General features: G+C 51.0%; 1 protein-coding gene across 1 annotated transcript in view; it reads left to right on the top strand.

Annotated features, from left to right (window-relative positions):
* The window catches only part of LOC126519541 (matrix metalloproteinase-2-like), a 266198-nt gene that overhangs the window by 233912 nt on the left and 16106 nt on the right, over nt 1–16180 (top strand). Inside the window, exon 4 of the mRNA XM_050168978.2 lies at nt 15915–16073. Coding sequence (XP_050024935.1) covers nt 15915–16073 — 159 coding nt within the window. The remainder of the gene's footprint in view (nt 1–15914; nt 16074–16180) is intronic.

Here is a 16180-nt window from a genome sequence, read left to right as displayed (position 1 = left end):
ATTTTTTTCTGATTCCTGGTACGGTAAGCTGCACTGCGGTTCGAGTTAAATACCATGGACGATTCATTGGCTTAGTTGCGGGAGCGAAGCCTGATGGAAGGTGGGTGCATTCATCCGAAATCGTAACGTGAAGTTTCGCAACGTAGGTACGCGCCATCCCTTTCAACACAAATTCACAGCTTTTTTTTTTTTTTCGTTGTCTATATAGCTATAAGCTTTTACGGTTACATTCTTCCCCGAAAGGCTTATCGTGAAGGCGAGCGTCAACCTGACGCTCGTCTGGTTGACTTCCCTGCCTTTCCTCTCGTTGCTTTCGCTCTCTCTCTCTATCTCTCTCTTTGCTTACGACGCGCCGTCAGAAGAGGAAGGACGAGGACCAAAACATACGGAGCTGCGCTATCACCAAGTGGAACAAACGGAAGAGCAACAAGAGAAAGCTCAAGACGAACGCAAAGACTAAAGAAAGCGGCGATTGCAACGAGCGCGCCCGCGTTCGGGGCACATTTGCGCATCGTCGCGTCGCTGCTTGGTGGCTGGAATCGCGAGGTGGCAAAGGAGGACAGCAACAGAGCCAAGAACTCCATCCTGTCACATAATGCTCGCGGCGAAAGGGTTACGAGGCCGCTCTTGCACTTGCTGTCGGGCCCCCCTCGCGGATTCCTTCTTTTCATTCGTCTAGGGCCCCAGCGCGCCGAGCGGCGATCACGGGGCAAGAACGAGCTCTCCGATTCATCGGCGTCCCTGCAGCTCCCCATCTGCTCCGGTCCCGTGGCGGTTCTGGCGTCGTGCCCGTAACAGAGTTATAAGTGCCGCGTCTCCTCCCCTCCGCTGTCGTAGAGACGAGCTCCGGCGCTACAGAGCCGAATTGTTTCCTCTCGGCCGCCGCGTTCTTCTCCTCGTCCCCATCTCAACAAAGGCGCACGAGCGCACCATACGCGGAAAAGGGGGAGATCGGCCCTCGGGTTGGCTCCGTCCGTGCCGCTCCTTCTGCGTAGTGTGTGGGAAGCAACGGGCCTCGTGACCCATTGTTGTGCGCGCGGACTCTCCGGGATGCGCTCTTGTTGCGAGGGTGAAGGCACCGTCATAATGCGCACGACAGTGTCAGCATCTTGTGCCGTGCCGCGTGCATTACGCGCAACTATGTGGGCCTCTGTTTCTACCAGTTGGGTGCAACTCCATTGACGGGGAGGCACGGCTGTGTCGCTGGTCTGACCGAGCCGAGGTAGAAGCGTGATTCAAGCACTCCACTTTCTGTTGCGCCCTGTTATATTGGTTTCAGTTGCTCAAAGCGGTTTTCGTAAACCTTACTACTTTTAGGGAACCAGTAAACGTCGGTTACGGCGCGGTATGTATATGTCGTCTTCATGCAACACTTGGTTCTCAAAGCGTCGAACGGTGTAGTTTTGCGTATTTACGAGGGCAGGGAAAACGCGTAAGGACGAGAGTAACGTAGACGAAATTGAATACCACTGAGTGCTGAAACTCAACCGACCACTTATCGCTGGAAACACATCGAGCGAAATAATCGTTTAGCTATTTAACAATTTAGAGAAGTTTGCTCGGTCGATAGGAATAGACGTGTACATTTGAAAGCCCGAGCTGGCCTCCACCACCAAACATGAAAAGTACGACAAGAACAGCATGAAAATAGCTTAAAAGAATAGTGCGACGCGAGGTACATCACCCACGAGGGCAAAAGCCAAAGTCAGCTCTTCAAGCTGTCGCTTCCCAGGAAAGCGATCTGCCTTTCTCGCGAACCAGTGTGCCGATACGTGTCAATAAAGCAGCTCTGCTGTTGAACGCACCAGGCAGTTCAGAAACAGCAAATGAAGCTACCTATGAGAGGCGTCGGTGGCGGGTATAAGCTGAACCGTTTAGTTTTCGCACGCCAGTATGCGGTCACTTCGCGGCCGTAGGATGTAATCGGTGCACTCTATACAGCGCGGAGAAATTCGTTCGCAAGCAGGGAGGGAACATGCACGACAATACATTGACATACTGCACGCATTTATCGAGGGGACCTCATGCCTTGGAGCGCGGACCATCATCTCGAACGCGCTGTCCCAAACGAGCCGCGTTCGATCATCGCCCGCCTCAGCGGCAACGCTTTCGTCGTAGCGCGGAGAGAAGCTGCGCCCGTCTTCCAGGGCCCAGGCGTTCCTCCTGCGCCGAGCCATTCCAGTGTTCTGCACCATTGCGCCGGCTAGACTGTTGCAGCTGCGATGATCGTCGGCGCTTGTTTGCCTGTTGGGCGGAACCCGCAGCGGTGGCTCGGTTGTTGTGGCTTTATTCTGCTAGGCGCCGGGTCCTGGGTTCGGTTCTCGGCAGCGGCGGCCTCGTATCGTTAAGAAGGGTGGAATGCAATAACGACTTGCACTGACATTTGTGTGCATGTTAAACAATATCCCGTGACAGAAATTAACCCAGAGCCCGTCGTTTCTGCGTTCCTCATATATCCAGGTGCAGCTCTGGAACGTTGAGCCACACCAGTCACTAGTGATAAATCATAGGTGAAAAGGAAAATTATCATCCACCTGGGAGTATCACAAAGGCGCACGAAGCTACAAGGAAACGCAATATGTTTTTTTTTTTTCAGAAAAAAAAAGTTTCGCAGATGAAGAAAAAACTTGTCCAGAGCTCCGCATTTACTCAGAATTGATTTGTCACATTCCGTGTCCCTGAGCGAGTTGTATATCGATTCGGCCTCGTTCTACATTATGCTAGCCTCCCGGTAAATTCAAGTGGAAGAGCTACCGCTTCAGAGAGGCGTTAGTCCTATCTTTTGTCCCCAGAGAAGGGGGAGCCGTAGAGTTAATTTTGTAAATGAAATTATTGTGCTGCAATTTCAGCCGGTCACCTGAGCCGCAGCTCTGTCACTTCAAATATTTCCCCTTGATGTACGAGGGCGAATCAGAAAGTCGTTGCCCCCCCCCCCCCCCCCCCACACTTTTTTTTTTTGTAGCCAAATTGCGGCTGTAAATGCGAAGTCAACATATCCATTCCCAGTGGCGGACCTTTCTTAGACCGGCCCGGCGTTATCTGCCGGTAGCTCCGCGGCACGGCGCTGCTGCCAGTTGTTGAAGATGGCGGTTGTGCTTCACACGTCCACGGCATACAACCAACGAAGCGTGATTAGATTTCTATAGAGCAAGGGACGAACGCCCATCGAAATCTACAGGGCATAGAGTTTCATCTTACTATAACTAGAGGGAAATTTGGCGCTGCGATCGTTCAACAATCATGGGAATGATGAGAAGTACAGGCTATGGATTGGTACTCTGTTAACTGGCGAACTAGTCTACATGTATTTTTTGGCAGTTTTGGTTTCGCTTCTACCGCAATTGCTGTAACTCGCAGTGGGTCTGTGCGACGCAAAACCCTCTACCTTTGTTCAGTTGCTCGAAGTGGCGATAGCGCGCTGGGACGATGCTTGTGTCGCAGTGTGGTGCCGAAGCCCTGACGAGAAAGCGACGGCATGGTAAACGTATCTGCATCAGTAAATTACCGTTCTACAACACCAAAACCGCCACTCTTACAACAATAAGACGTTTGGTAAGCCAGAAAAAGCGCAAGAACGAAATACGGGTGGCGACGCCTACTTGAGTTCCCGCACCTGGGGGCTGTGACGTCTTGGATTTTGATGGCATCTTCTAGGGCCTACTAATTATATATAGCGGTACAGATGGACTACATTGTGTTCTAAAGGAACCAAATATTAAACATGGCAAATTTCGGGGACCTTTATTCAGCCAACGCGGCCCCAATGCGAAAACATACTTTGGAATCCCTGACGTCACGCTGACGTACCGGCGCTGGGGTTTCGGCGCGAAATTCAAATACTGATACTTGGACCTTCATTTTCTCATCTAATAATCAAACTATTTTTTTTAAATGACTGCCTGCAGGGTTCTCAAACAATGTTCCATTTGTCTAAACTGATTTATTGTTTCGCTTTAGTGTCCCTTAAAGTGTGTTAGGTTGGCGCTGTAGCGTTACGTGCTTTATAAAACTTCAGAAGAGTAAAAATAACGCACTACTGATACAATACGGTTGTACTTCTAGTGACTTGACAATGAAAATTGATTGAGGGCTTCATTACGCATTGCTCGTTTATGCGCTCATTGAAATGTATGTTTCAGGACATTTGAGAACACGAACTTACTGGTTGCTGCTTCCTGGCTGTAATCTGCTGTCGCAAAATGGGCGAGTGTAAAGCCACGTCATAACAGCTGCTGGCGCACGCTTCAGAAGCGGCACGTCAATATAAAATATAACGAAGCATGTTCGCAGAAGGCCACAAGCGTCCTAGCTAGCACTGCAGCAGATGTGCTTAAAAGTACTTGAAGACCAGCAATCGTGACAGCCGACGCAGCCTTTCGAAAGGGCGCAAGTGCCTGTCGTCTGCGAGAAAAGTCTCGCGTTCGCAGCGAGCAGGCATAGTAGCAGACGACACTTGTAGCATTCCTGTCAAATGCGCAGCACTTTCTCCCACTACAAAATTTTTATTTCCATAAGTACTTCATGAGTATTTTTACATAACTACATGCGTGGTTGTTATTGCTGTTGTAAAAATAAATAAATCATTATTCTCTGGCGCTAAGTCGGGAACAGAATTGCGGAAGAATGCATACCCTGTTATGCCCTGGTGGTAAACAGTGCTTCAATCTCAAAGTTATACAAAGTTTATGTAATGTGTTGTGGATTATATAAGATACTGCAGAAATAAAATTAGATTTTACGCGATAATACTTGAATATAGCATCGTTTACTGCGCCGCAAGCAAACGCCACTAGTCTAAAGATCGAAGTCAATCCGAAGCCTGTACTTCCCATCATTCCCATGTAGGTTGAGGCAACGCTCAGGAGAGCCCCCGTAGACACTGGCGCCGCATTTTCCTCTAGGGTATTTATTTAAAAACTCTATGCTACAGGAAAATGCAGCCCGCGTATAGGGAAATGTGTTTCGGTTTGAGGAGTGTAAGGTGGTGGTGTTGCGAGTTCGAAAAAAGTCGTGAAGACTTGCATGACAATGAGCGTTCGGAGAGGCCGCGTTCGTCGCTGACTGACGCCAGGGGCATCTCAAATTTAGTGCAGTGATGGGACAAATGGTCTCAAGCGGTGTGGTGACTATGTGGAAAAATATTGTAAGGTACGTGAAATAGTACGTATGTTTGTAATTACCAGTATGTACCTTATTCGGGCTAATAAAAATAGGGGCAAAGACTTTATGGTTCGCCCTCGTAAGCCAAGTGTCAAATAGAAGCAGCTCCGTTTAAAGCGAGACGCCCGGGACAATTCAGCAGATTGTAAGAGTACAGTTCCTTTCACCCTCGAGCGGGCTCGACAAAAGTCTTCCGTTTGCTCCTTTTCTAAAAAAGCGATTGATATTTAGGTCATTCCTTTGATTTGTGGCCACAAATGTCGGCCAGTAGGAGGCAGCAACCTTTTCGCTCTTTGCATAAGGGGCAAAAATATTATAAACATCATAATGGAAGAGAGGAGGAAGAGAGTGAGAGGGGAGGATCATATGTCCGTACAATGATAATCAGTGATGCTTTGCAACTAAGCTGTATGCAAAATTTATTCACTTCCTCTTTGTCTGCGTGCGTGTCTCTTCCTCTTCTTTTGTGTGCGTGATTCAGTGCGCTTTCTAGTGGCAAGTACGCCTCTTAGTCTTTCCGTTCATTTTTTTTCAACGCTCGTGCCTTATGCAGCTACCTCCTTCGAATTTAAACGAACTAATGGTGTACGCTGTACAATGCGATTATAGAAACCCCAGAAACCCATCGTCATTCCGCCATACTTTCTTGCTCGTTTGCTATTCAGGAAACAAAACAAAGGTAAAAGCTTGGTCCGATACTCAAAGTAATAAAGTAAGATAAGAAATAGCAACTTTTTGTCTCTCACTGCGCCTTCTTTGTAAGAGATTTGCTAGCCGGTCTTGCGGATACAGGGCAAGGCTCTCTTCTGTCGCCGGCCCGCCCGAGGCATTTCTCCTGTAAAGCGTGCAGCGCCTGCTTCCTCACAAGTCCGAATCAGAAGCCCCCTTTCCGGCGGCTGCGGGCGTCGTCTGAAGTGAGACCCCGCGACGGCGCGAGCGAGCTGCGTGTGTGTGGCGCCCCGAAATATCCCGAGGCCAAGTGATAAGCCCTTCGGACTTAGAGCTATCGGTGGCGGCGGTCAGCGTCTCGGGTTGCGAAGTTGACAGCGTGCAGGCAGCCGGCTGGTCGCTCCCGATAGCGTCGTCGCCGTTCCCGATGCCTTCTCCCGACGCAGCCCCGTGCGAGCGCTCCCAAGTTGCGCGCAGTGCGGTTGAAAGCCATCGCCGTATGTCTGTCCGACGAAGGTAAACAGCAGTCGTCCGAATCGTAGGCAGTCGTCAGGCCGCAACGCGATGCTTGTCTTTGAATCGCTTAGTGCCTTCCGTTAGCTGTTAACCTCTGAACCCGCAGAATCCGAGGTTCCGTCCTTTCTTCATGTTGTTCGAGCAGCTCGTAGTCCTACCATAACACGCTCCGCACATAATTTGAACTGTCCTCGCTCGCTCTCTCTGGTTCACTCCCTTCCTCACGTGCAGGGTAACAATGTAGACAAGGTCTAGTTGACCTCCCCGTCTTTTCTATTCTCTCTAACTGCTCGACAGTGAAGAATCGGAGGCAGCCTCGGAATGCCGAGGTGCATCGTCGCCAAAGCCCACGGGCCGTTTCGTGCGGCTCGGCCTCAGAAACACTGCACGCAATTCGCACCAGATCGCCTCCTCGGTCCGGGGCGTCGTGGCGCACGCCTTATTACTACGGCGGCGGAGGCGCTAATCGGGTGCCGCGCGCGCGGTCAAGCGGTCTCCCCTCGGCGGGCCGCGCACTTTCTTGCGCTCCCGGGGCGTGTCAGCCGCAGGCCACGCTGCCGCTGCTGCTACGCCGATGCTCGGACTCGCTCGAGCGGCCTCCAAAGGCGGGAATGCGGAGGCTTGCGCCAAGCTCACTTTTCCTGCTGCTGCCGGTGGTGTTGCTCGGGCGATGCCGTGGCACCGGCTTTGGCAACGCGACCCAGTGCGCTCGGTTGGCCCGAAGGCAGGGGGGGGGCTCGTCGCGATCGTTGTTTTCCTATAGCGCCGAAGGCTGTGTTCGTCTCTTGCGCGTGGCTGCCTCCAGACTGCTCTGTGCGGCTTTGACTAGGAAGTATCTTGAGAAAGTTGCATTGGTAATCTTAGAACAGAAGTTAGCCACTAAAGATGGAAGAGTGCGCGGACGTACGCAACACACACACCGTATATACATACACGCGCGCGCGTGTGTAGATAGAGACAGAGAAAGTGCACGAAGAACGTTTACGTATGTAAGCACATGTAACAAATACATACGCTTTGCGGACAGTGCGGAAGCGTCGGCGAAGCGACACATGACCAGTACACAGCCACGGTTGTTTCAACAAGAAATTTGAACGAGCCTAGGTTTTTTCCGTTTATTTTACGTCACTCTTTGAAGGCTCGACGCGACCAGGAAGCCGGCTTAAAGAAGGAACAAAACAAACAAAATGACAACCTCTCTTTTACGATTGCAGTCATTACAGTCATTACAGTCATTACAGTCCGAATGGACTAATGACATCGCACAGACGTCGCTGTGTTGCCAGTAAAGAGCGGTGCCAGTGAAATTACGTCACTTTCAGATTTCGATCACTAATTATGTGTTGCACTTATTTAATGTCTGAGAAGATTTAGGATAAAAAGCACGCGCCGCGACGAAAATGTTTAATGATCTTTGTTTTCGCGCTGCAATTACCAAATATTCTGAATAATAAATCAATCAAGGATGTATAAGACCTGGTTTGAGCACTTTTTACGGTTGAATAGTACAGCATCATACCTTGCATATGCGGCTTAAATAAACACGTGGCATACGTATACGTAAGTATATACGGAACGTCACGACGACGTCGACGACAAAAATTCACCTGGAGTGTCCATGTAATTGCTACCGAAATCAAAGAAAGAAGAAGAAAAAAGCACGAGCTCTACACTCGTGGAAACGCCTGAAAGCGTGAGTTAGCGAACGAGTGTTTCAACGAATGAACACGCTGCTCAACCAGGTAAACGGGAAATAGAGAGATAACAATAAATGAAAGACATGCAGAACAACTGGAATGCGTTAGCCAACAGCTGCTTAAAGCGGACTTCGAAGTGCATAACGCCAATAATAATGCGTAAACCAAGACACGCGAGTGTGTTTACATTATGCGTTTATGTCGCAAAAACCGCTTCGTTTGTTCCGAGCTATCATTTTGTTCGCTACGTACAGCGGTACTCGAGGGGGCCGTTACCGATCGTTCTCGCCCCGTTGGACACCTGACGCGACGAAAACTCGCCGTGCGCGCTACACGGCCTCCTCGCAGCGTATCACTTTTACAGCGACCTATAGCGCAACCTTATACTCCGGGTGGAACATTGATCGAAGCTTTGATCCGCGTCATCGAGTACAGAGCCGGAGAGAAAAACAAAAAATCTGCGAGGAACGCACGTGATTTATTTCCAGCTTTTATTGGGTGCCTCGTTATTGCTTCCTGGCGGCTCCCCGTACATTTCAGCGCTGGTGGCTGCGTTTACTTGAAGCGGCTTTCGCTGAAGCGTGTGGAGTTGCTCTTGCTTCGGCTATTACGCTTATTATTATTTTTTTACATATAACGTAAGTAAGGCGCTCGCAAAACTAAAGTGTTGCGTTGCACGTGACGCGTGTGCGCTAATTCGATAAATTTAGAACCCGTATTCACAAAAAGCCCTTACGCTGAAATTGTTTGTGAGAGAAAATTCAAGCGAATCCTGACGCTGGACATACTATTAGCGAGGGCGGCCGGCCAGGGGCAGGCATCACTTCCGAACGCAAAGCTTCGTAAATTCGGTTCTGGCTCTTGCAGCGGATTTACGATGAAAAGAGAAAGGCACAGTCGGATTCACAAGGCGTGCATAATTGATATGTTATTCGCAAGCGCCCTTCTGCTGCCGCCTCTTTCGGATTACATGATCAGCTGAAAAGAATCGCTGTGTTAATTACTGGTGCTGATGTTACGTAACAGTTCGGTCTTTACGCACACCTCCTGCGTCATCTATGATGCCAAACGTGTGCGTCATCTATTTTCGTCGTTATCCTTATCCTATAATTATTATCATAATCATCATTATCGTCGTCATCATCACCATCACTAAACGAAATGTACTGATGACCAAAGTGAAGCGATGCCGCTTCGCATCACCTTTTTCTACGAGCCGCGCGCTGAACCCGACCTTTTCGTTAAGATCGTAAAAGAGAGTTTCTTTTGCTCCACGGACAATCAGCTGCGCGGCAGCGAGAGAGCCGCGCGCGCACAGTTCTCCTCGTTCCTGCGCATGCGAACGTGCGTGCGCATGCGTACGTCACTCCGCGGGGCAAGCAAGCAAGTGCGTCTGGCGAGGAGAGCTCCCCAAACGAGAGCCCCTTTGTTGCACCGAAGCCGCGTCGGCGGCGCGGCGCGTGGAGTGTTCGCGGTCGCCGGAGCGTGGCCAAGTGTGACAGCGCGCGCGGGGCGCAGGAGGAAAGTTTCGCCGGCGACGATAAGCCGGCGCTTTCGCTCGGGTCACGGAACGCCGAGAGGCCGCGCGCGCGCTCTTTCTTGCGCGGCTCTTCGCACGCGCGTCCGATCGCACCAGAAAACAGCGAGAACGCCAGCAACGCCGACGGCGACGTCAAGGACGGAGCTAGGCGAGCGGTGGGGCGTTCCCGCCTAAGCGCGCTGAGGGGGCGGCTGCCTTTGTCTCTCAGAGACCAAAGTCGGCGTCATGCTGCAGCCCCACCGTGCCAGAGGCTGACGGGAAAACAGGGAAGACGATCTTCGGACGACGCGCTGCGTCCCTTGTTTCGGAAGCCACGCAACGCCACCGCCCCTTCTCCTCCTTTTTTTGGGGGGCTCTTTTTTCGCTTTCTTTTAGTCCGCGCTACCCTCGTTATTTGTCGTCCTCCTTACTCGTTTAACGCAACTTCGGTCATCCTCCCCCCGCCCCCCCCCCTTTTTTTTTCTCTCTCGCGAGCTTCGCTCAGCGTGTGCGGAGAGGTTTTGTTTCACATAGTTCCTTCTCTCGGAATGGCCCTCCTGCCGCGACGGCGCGCTCGGTGTGCGCGGCGTTGTTGTCGCGGTCAAGTCATGCATCACTTTTGGTAATTGCGCCCATCGATCACGGACGCCTCGGAGCGGCACTGCGGGGGCTCCCTAAACACGTTTCCAGCATTCGGCCAGCGGCAGCCAGAAAGGAACGCGGGAGGAAGGGGGTGGGCCACCTCTTCCGAGAAGTTGGCCCAGACCGGCGCCGCGGGCGACCCGCGCGCCAGCCCGGAGGACGCCGCCGGGCAGCGCGCACACAGTGAGTCAGTTAGCGGCGACGACGCCATCGGGACGTCACGGTACGAGGAGGAGACGACTCGCTCGTATTTTTCCTACATCGAATGGCCGTGGACTGCGAAGAGGCCCTTTCCTGCTAGTCGAGAGGCGGCGGTGTACAGTCGTCCACACTTCCCTCTATAATAAGTTAGAGCGCTGAATTAATTGGTGCGCTGCGATGCAAACAATTTCATACGTGTGCACTGCTGTCGGTTTGAGAGACAATACTCGCAAAAGGTGAAAGCGATAGGACAACTAAGACAGGTCACACAGTATTCATACCGGTACCTTGAACCGTGTAATTACTATTTATTTGCTGCGACGTCCGAGCTCTCTAGACAGCAGTGTGGACGTCTGTATAACGGTGGCCAAAAGCGTCTCCCTATATAAGTCATAAATGTTCTTCGGGAATTGAGCAGCATCTTGTGATCAAGAAATCTATGGTTAGAAACAACATCGCGCCCAGGAGGGCACCAAGCTTCCGCTGGAGACTGGTCCCGCCGTAGTGGTCGAGTCGACACATGTCAAGGAAACAGAAAGGCGAAACTTATCGGCTCTTACAAAGGCTGCGGGGTGTACGGCCCGAATGCTATGAAAGGCTGCATCTGCAGCGAGAGCGGCTTATTTCACGACGACCGCCGAACGCATGCCGGCATCGCACAGGCGAGTAGGCGCATCGCCGCCGGCGCATTACTCGGGCCTCAAGAAAGCTGCAGTAAAAGTGCCGGCGTATCGATTGAAGGACGCGGGGAAGTGGCATCGGCAGACGACGAGAAAGCCACAGCGCCAGCACATTTTGTCAGGCGCTGGCCGCGTGTGGCTCGGGCACTTCGGGAGGGAAGAGGCGGCCGTGATTCACTTTCCAAGAAACACATTTCGTGCCTCGCCGCCTTCTCTTCCGCCGCTGCCGGCACTGCTCGCTTTTTTATCTTTCCCCTCCATCTGCCTCGCGCCAGAGAGGCCTATTGTTGCGCGATAATGTATTCATCGTGGGCGCGCCTCTTGTTCGCGATCGCTGACTGTCCGCCGCCGCGCATGCAGCCTGACGCGCGCATCGCGTATGCACCACGTTTTCACGCCGAGCAAAACTCGCTTAAAAGGATGCGCGCCGCATGCGGATGCGATGCATATGCCAGCGGGTATATACAGCGGGGATAAGATGTTGCGGAGGCTTGATGCGAATCTCCCGAGTCCACGTCTGCAGGGAAAGCAAAGAGCGGTGTATTTTGACGTCAAGAATATCGTACTTCATTATTGTACGTCAAGAATACTTCAAGGCGGTCCGTCACTTTGGGGGCTCCTCTAAAGAGTGAGTAGCGTCTGTATTCGCGCGAATGAACGCGTCCGACGCTGACAGAAGTTTGCCATGACGCTGAACTTGCAGTATTTAAGTAAAAGCGTACATACAAGATCAACACGATCCTATCAACTTTGGGTAATTAAAATTAAAAATATCTTCAGCTTCGGAGCTACAGGGCGAGCTCTATGTGGGAAAAGCCAATGTATGCGGTAATGAAAGATTTGGCGAGCACTGGCATTCACTCATATGCGAATATAGTGAGCTCGCCTTCTGTCGATTTTGAAGAGCTGCCACCTTCAGAGTGATTACAAAGACGGCGCCGAATAAAACAACACACGAAGAAGGGACACGAGACAAGCACGTAGGCGCACTAACAACTGAGTGTTTTATTTCTTGACATAGTAATATATAGCTGCTGTCAAGGATCAAAACAACAAGAATAAACAGGGCAGTCTTCTGCATCGCACAAGGAAGCCAAGATACAGAATAACTTCTAAGTGTCGCTCTCAAGATACGCCAGTTCCTTTGTCGAAAGAGAAACTGAGGCTTCACTGATACAATCAACACCACGCTTCTTGATCTCAAGCGCTTCCAGTATCTCCCGTGTCAGTTGATCATCAGCTCTGTTCAAAACATTGGTTCTATCAAAACCTGGGATGCACTTGTGAGCCTTACAATGCGCACTTATATGACCGGAGAGCTGGTTTTCCATCTTATATCGATGCTCATGCAATCTGTCATTCAGACATCTGCCCGTTTGGCCTACATATGACGAACCACACGACAAGGGAACCGGCGACAAGGAAACCGACAATTCGGCGCCGTCTTTGTAATCATGCTTAACCAACTAGCCCACCAGCACTTGCTCAGTGACCTTCAGAGTATACTGGTGGTAGCCAGTAAGGTCTACTTCGTAGCCTCATTGCATACTTCAATGCGCATGTCATTGAGGGTCTACAGCATGCACTACACGATCGGCCCACACGCTCTTTAAATACCGACGATAATGAAACCGTTTTCGAAACTTCTGTTATTATTTTCTTTGCTAATCTACGACTATTTTATTCTAACTCTCTGGGATCTTCATTTCATTCATTCGGTCTGTTATGCTTATCTTCTGCGGTTTGTGATCGACCGATGTGCCAGAGAGAAGTTGATACGCGAGGTCGCAGATGTGGTTAAAGGAGAGGCACAAAAGCTATTTGTTGGTGGCACTGGAATGCGCACCGGTGAAGATGGGTGGAGAGCGCGCGTGGTTGGCAGAGAGAAATAAGATGTCGCGTAAATCATCGAAGTTGATTATCGAAGATAGCGATAGCTTTCTTGTATAACCTGCTGCGCATGCCCGTGCCATCTGTGAATCATGAAACATTATTCGTGCATGGGCACATGAGCAGGCACACTAACTAGAAATCTCGCTGCCAACCACAATGCCGAATGATACCACGACACAGTACATCTTGTTGTAATCACTGTACCTTATAGTTGAAACCAGCAACCCCCACTATTCCTGGTATCCTGGTATCTGTCGCGGATGATGCGCTATCGCTTTAGTATAGTAAGGCTGTATACCCTTCCTGTCACCTTATTGGTACATCCATTCTGGGGGATTGACCGAGAATGGACACATACCAATAACACATACGCAATGCCGAGGCTGTCAGTTCGGGCACATATACCCAGTGACTAAGTTGTCTACTAGGTCAGACAACAGCCATCAGCAGGTTGTCTATTCGGGGCAAATACTCAGTTGACCATGTTGTCTGCTCAGCAACGCAGCAGCCAGCACATACCTATGGGCGAAAGTTGAGTAGCCAACTTGGTTCACATGATATGTGCCTCTGCTCATTATGCGAGATCGCCCAACCATCCAAAATGACCGAAGTAGCCAAAGAAAGTTATTACTTAAAGAAAAAAAAAAAAAGATGAAAAATGAAGGGGAGTTACAGAGACGGACGTCCGCTTTGCTACGCTACGCAGGGGGAAGTGGTTTAAGGGATGAAAAGAACTTGACGTGTGTATACGGAGTATGCCGACGAAGAATAGCGCAAAAGACATCAAGTCATAAATGAAGGGGGACGAGCCCATGCATACACGCAGCGCTTTAAATGTATGCGTTTGCTCCTATTGTGCATTGTGCTTTCCCGCGTCATTCCTCAACAGCAAGCTTTGTGATCTCTCGCCCGATTCAACATTGGCATGTAAAAAGAGTGAAGTAGGATATTTAGTGTGTATCATTGCTCGACCGAAACTCTCTTTATCATATGACAGATATAGAAAGAGCAAGCGTACGGAAACACAGCGCGAACTTCGTGCTATATAGGCAACTGGAAAATGGTCACACAGCAGCAAATGCAGCTGTGAAAGCACTCCGCATGCACAAGATAATGCTATCATCGGTACATTTCATTGTTTTGTGGGCGTTCCCGAAAATTTTGTAATTTTTGTTTCGCAAGCAGAGCTCGCACATGTTTTCTTATCGTCGTCGCCTTTTTATTAACCTTTCTGGCAAAGTGTAGGACATATTTCCTGGGAGATTAAAAAAATCTTGCAGTGTAAATTTGCGGAGGTCACCGCAAAGGAGAACGCGGACACATTTAGTGCGACGGAGAACCGGGCATCCAGAGAAGCAGCCGATTAGTCGAGCTTTCTATTGTCGTCCCATTAAAGCGTCGGGCGCTTCGCAAGTCGGCGAACGGTTGCGTGGTTCGATGCGAAGTATTGAGTTGTTGCGAACACTTGCTAACTATTACAAGAAGAAAACAAAGTGAAAAGAAACGTGGACCAACATGGAACAATAGGAGCCATGAGCGGAGCAGACGGGAAACGGTTCGAACGCTCATATTTGTTGGGCATAGACGCAAAAAGGCGCACAAAAGCCAGTTTCGTAGGCCGAAAAGGTTGTGCAGACACGAAAGTTAGGGTACACCGATAAGCAGTGACCGAAATTTAGAGTTGGAGGGATACTGGAGAAACAGGAAACAACAGGCCAAGATCTTCGCACAGCAATGCTTGAAAGAGCCATTACGACAAGGTCTGCTCCGGAGACGGCGCAGTCACGCTTCAATTCTGCCGTGTGCACTTTTGTTTGTCTGAATTGATTGCGTCTGTGCCAGGTCGCTTGTCTCGCCAAGTTTCGCAAGGAATATGTGCCCTGTACGCGAGGAAGGGGCTCAATGGGACCTCGGGCGGGGCAGTCGGTGGAGGAGGTTGGGGGTCCGCCCGGCAGACGCTTGACACAGTGGACCGCACTCGCAGGGCTCGCCGCTGCCACCTCCGCGTCAGCTGTTCTCAATGACCGCAGAGCCCAAGCAGGCCTTATTTGACGACGCCAGAAGCGCGTTTTTCTCGGCAGGAGGGAGGGAGGATGGGGGAAAGAAGAGCAGGAAAGGGTCGGAGAAGGGGGGCACCGAACACTGCCAGAGGAGCTAGGGCGGCCGCCCAATCGGCGCCGCGGGGAGAATGCGAGCGGTCGAAAGCCAAGACGGCGACGAGGACGTGGGCCGCAGGAGTGCATCGCTGGGCGACGTCGGCGCCGCGATGAGGAGGGAGGGGTCTTCGATCGGCAGCCGCCAAAGCTTTCTTGCAGCGGCGGCGGCTGCTGTTGAGCGCAAAGCGCTGCTTTTGGTATTGCGCGAAACTCTTCTCACACGGCGCGCTCAGGCAGGACCCCCCACCGCCTGCACCCGTCCTCTTTGCGCGCTTGCGTTTATGCTCGGGCGCGCGTCTTCGACGTCCGCGCGCGCTTCGCCTGCAACTGGCGGCCGAATTGTGACGGTGCAGCAAATCGATGCACATATGTGCGCTAGATGCGCTGGCTACAGTGCGGCATTCTGGCACCTTTGGCAAAACCTGTGGCGCGGACTTAAGGAAACTCTTATCGCCTCTAACTTAAGAAAGTTTACTGCCGATAGACGGATAACCAGTGAATCGCGTATTCCTTTATTTTTTATTTGTATTTTTATTCTTTTTTTTTTTGCGAGAGTATGACGCAGAATATAGGCTATAGTGAGAAGATATGCTTTCGGGCAATAATGTTGCTCTTGGACACCACCTTATATGTGGAGAGAGGGAGTAGTCGCTGTTAAACCGTGCCTCGCTCTCGCTAGAGAATTCGAGGTCATTTGTGTTTGTGTGTCACCGTGTGCTGGCGACATTTGAAACTGACTCTCAACTTGACGTGTTCTTTTCCCTCCTCTTGTTGCATGCAGAGGTGAGCCTGTTCGCTGTGGCGGCGCACGAATTCGGCCACTCGCTGGGCCTGTCCCACTCGTCGGTTCCCGGGTCGCTCATGTACCCCTACTACCAGGGAGTCAAGGACGACTTCCAGCTGCCGTACGACGACAAAGTGGGCATCCAAAGGCTCTACGGTGCGTTCCTGTGTGTGCGCGCGCATGCTTGCGTTTGCGTGCGCATCTCTTATTTCTCATCTTATAACGAAGCGAACAACACAGAGTAACGCAATACTATATAGCAG

The sequence above is a fragment of the Dermacentor andersoni genome, chromosome 3 (genome assembly GCF_023375885.2).
Source record: "Dermacentor andersoni chromosome 3, qqDerAnde1_hic_scaffold, whole genome shotgun sequence".
Classification (NCBI taxonomy): Eukaryota; Metazoa; Arthropoda; class Arachnida; order Ixodida; family Ixodidae; genus Dermacentor; species Dermacentor andersoni.
The sequence above is the reverse complement of the archived record's forward strand: the minus strand, read 5'-3'. Positions and strand labels throughout refer to the sequence as shown.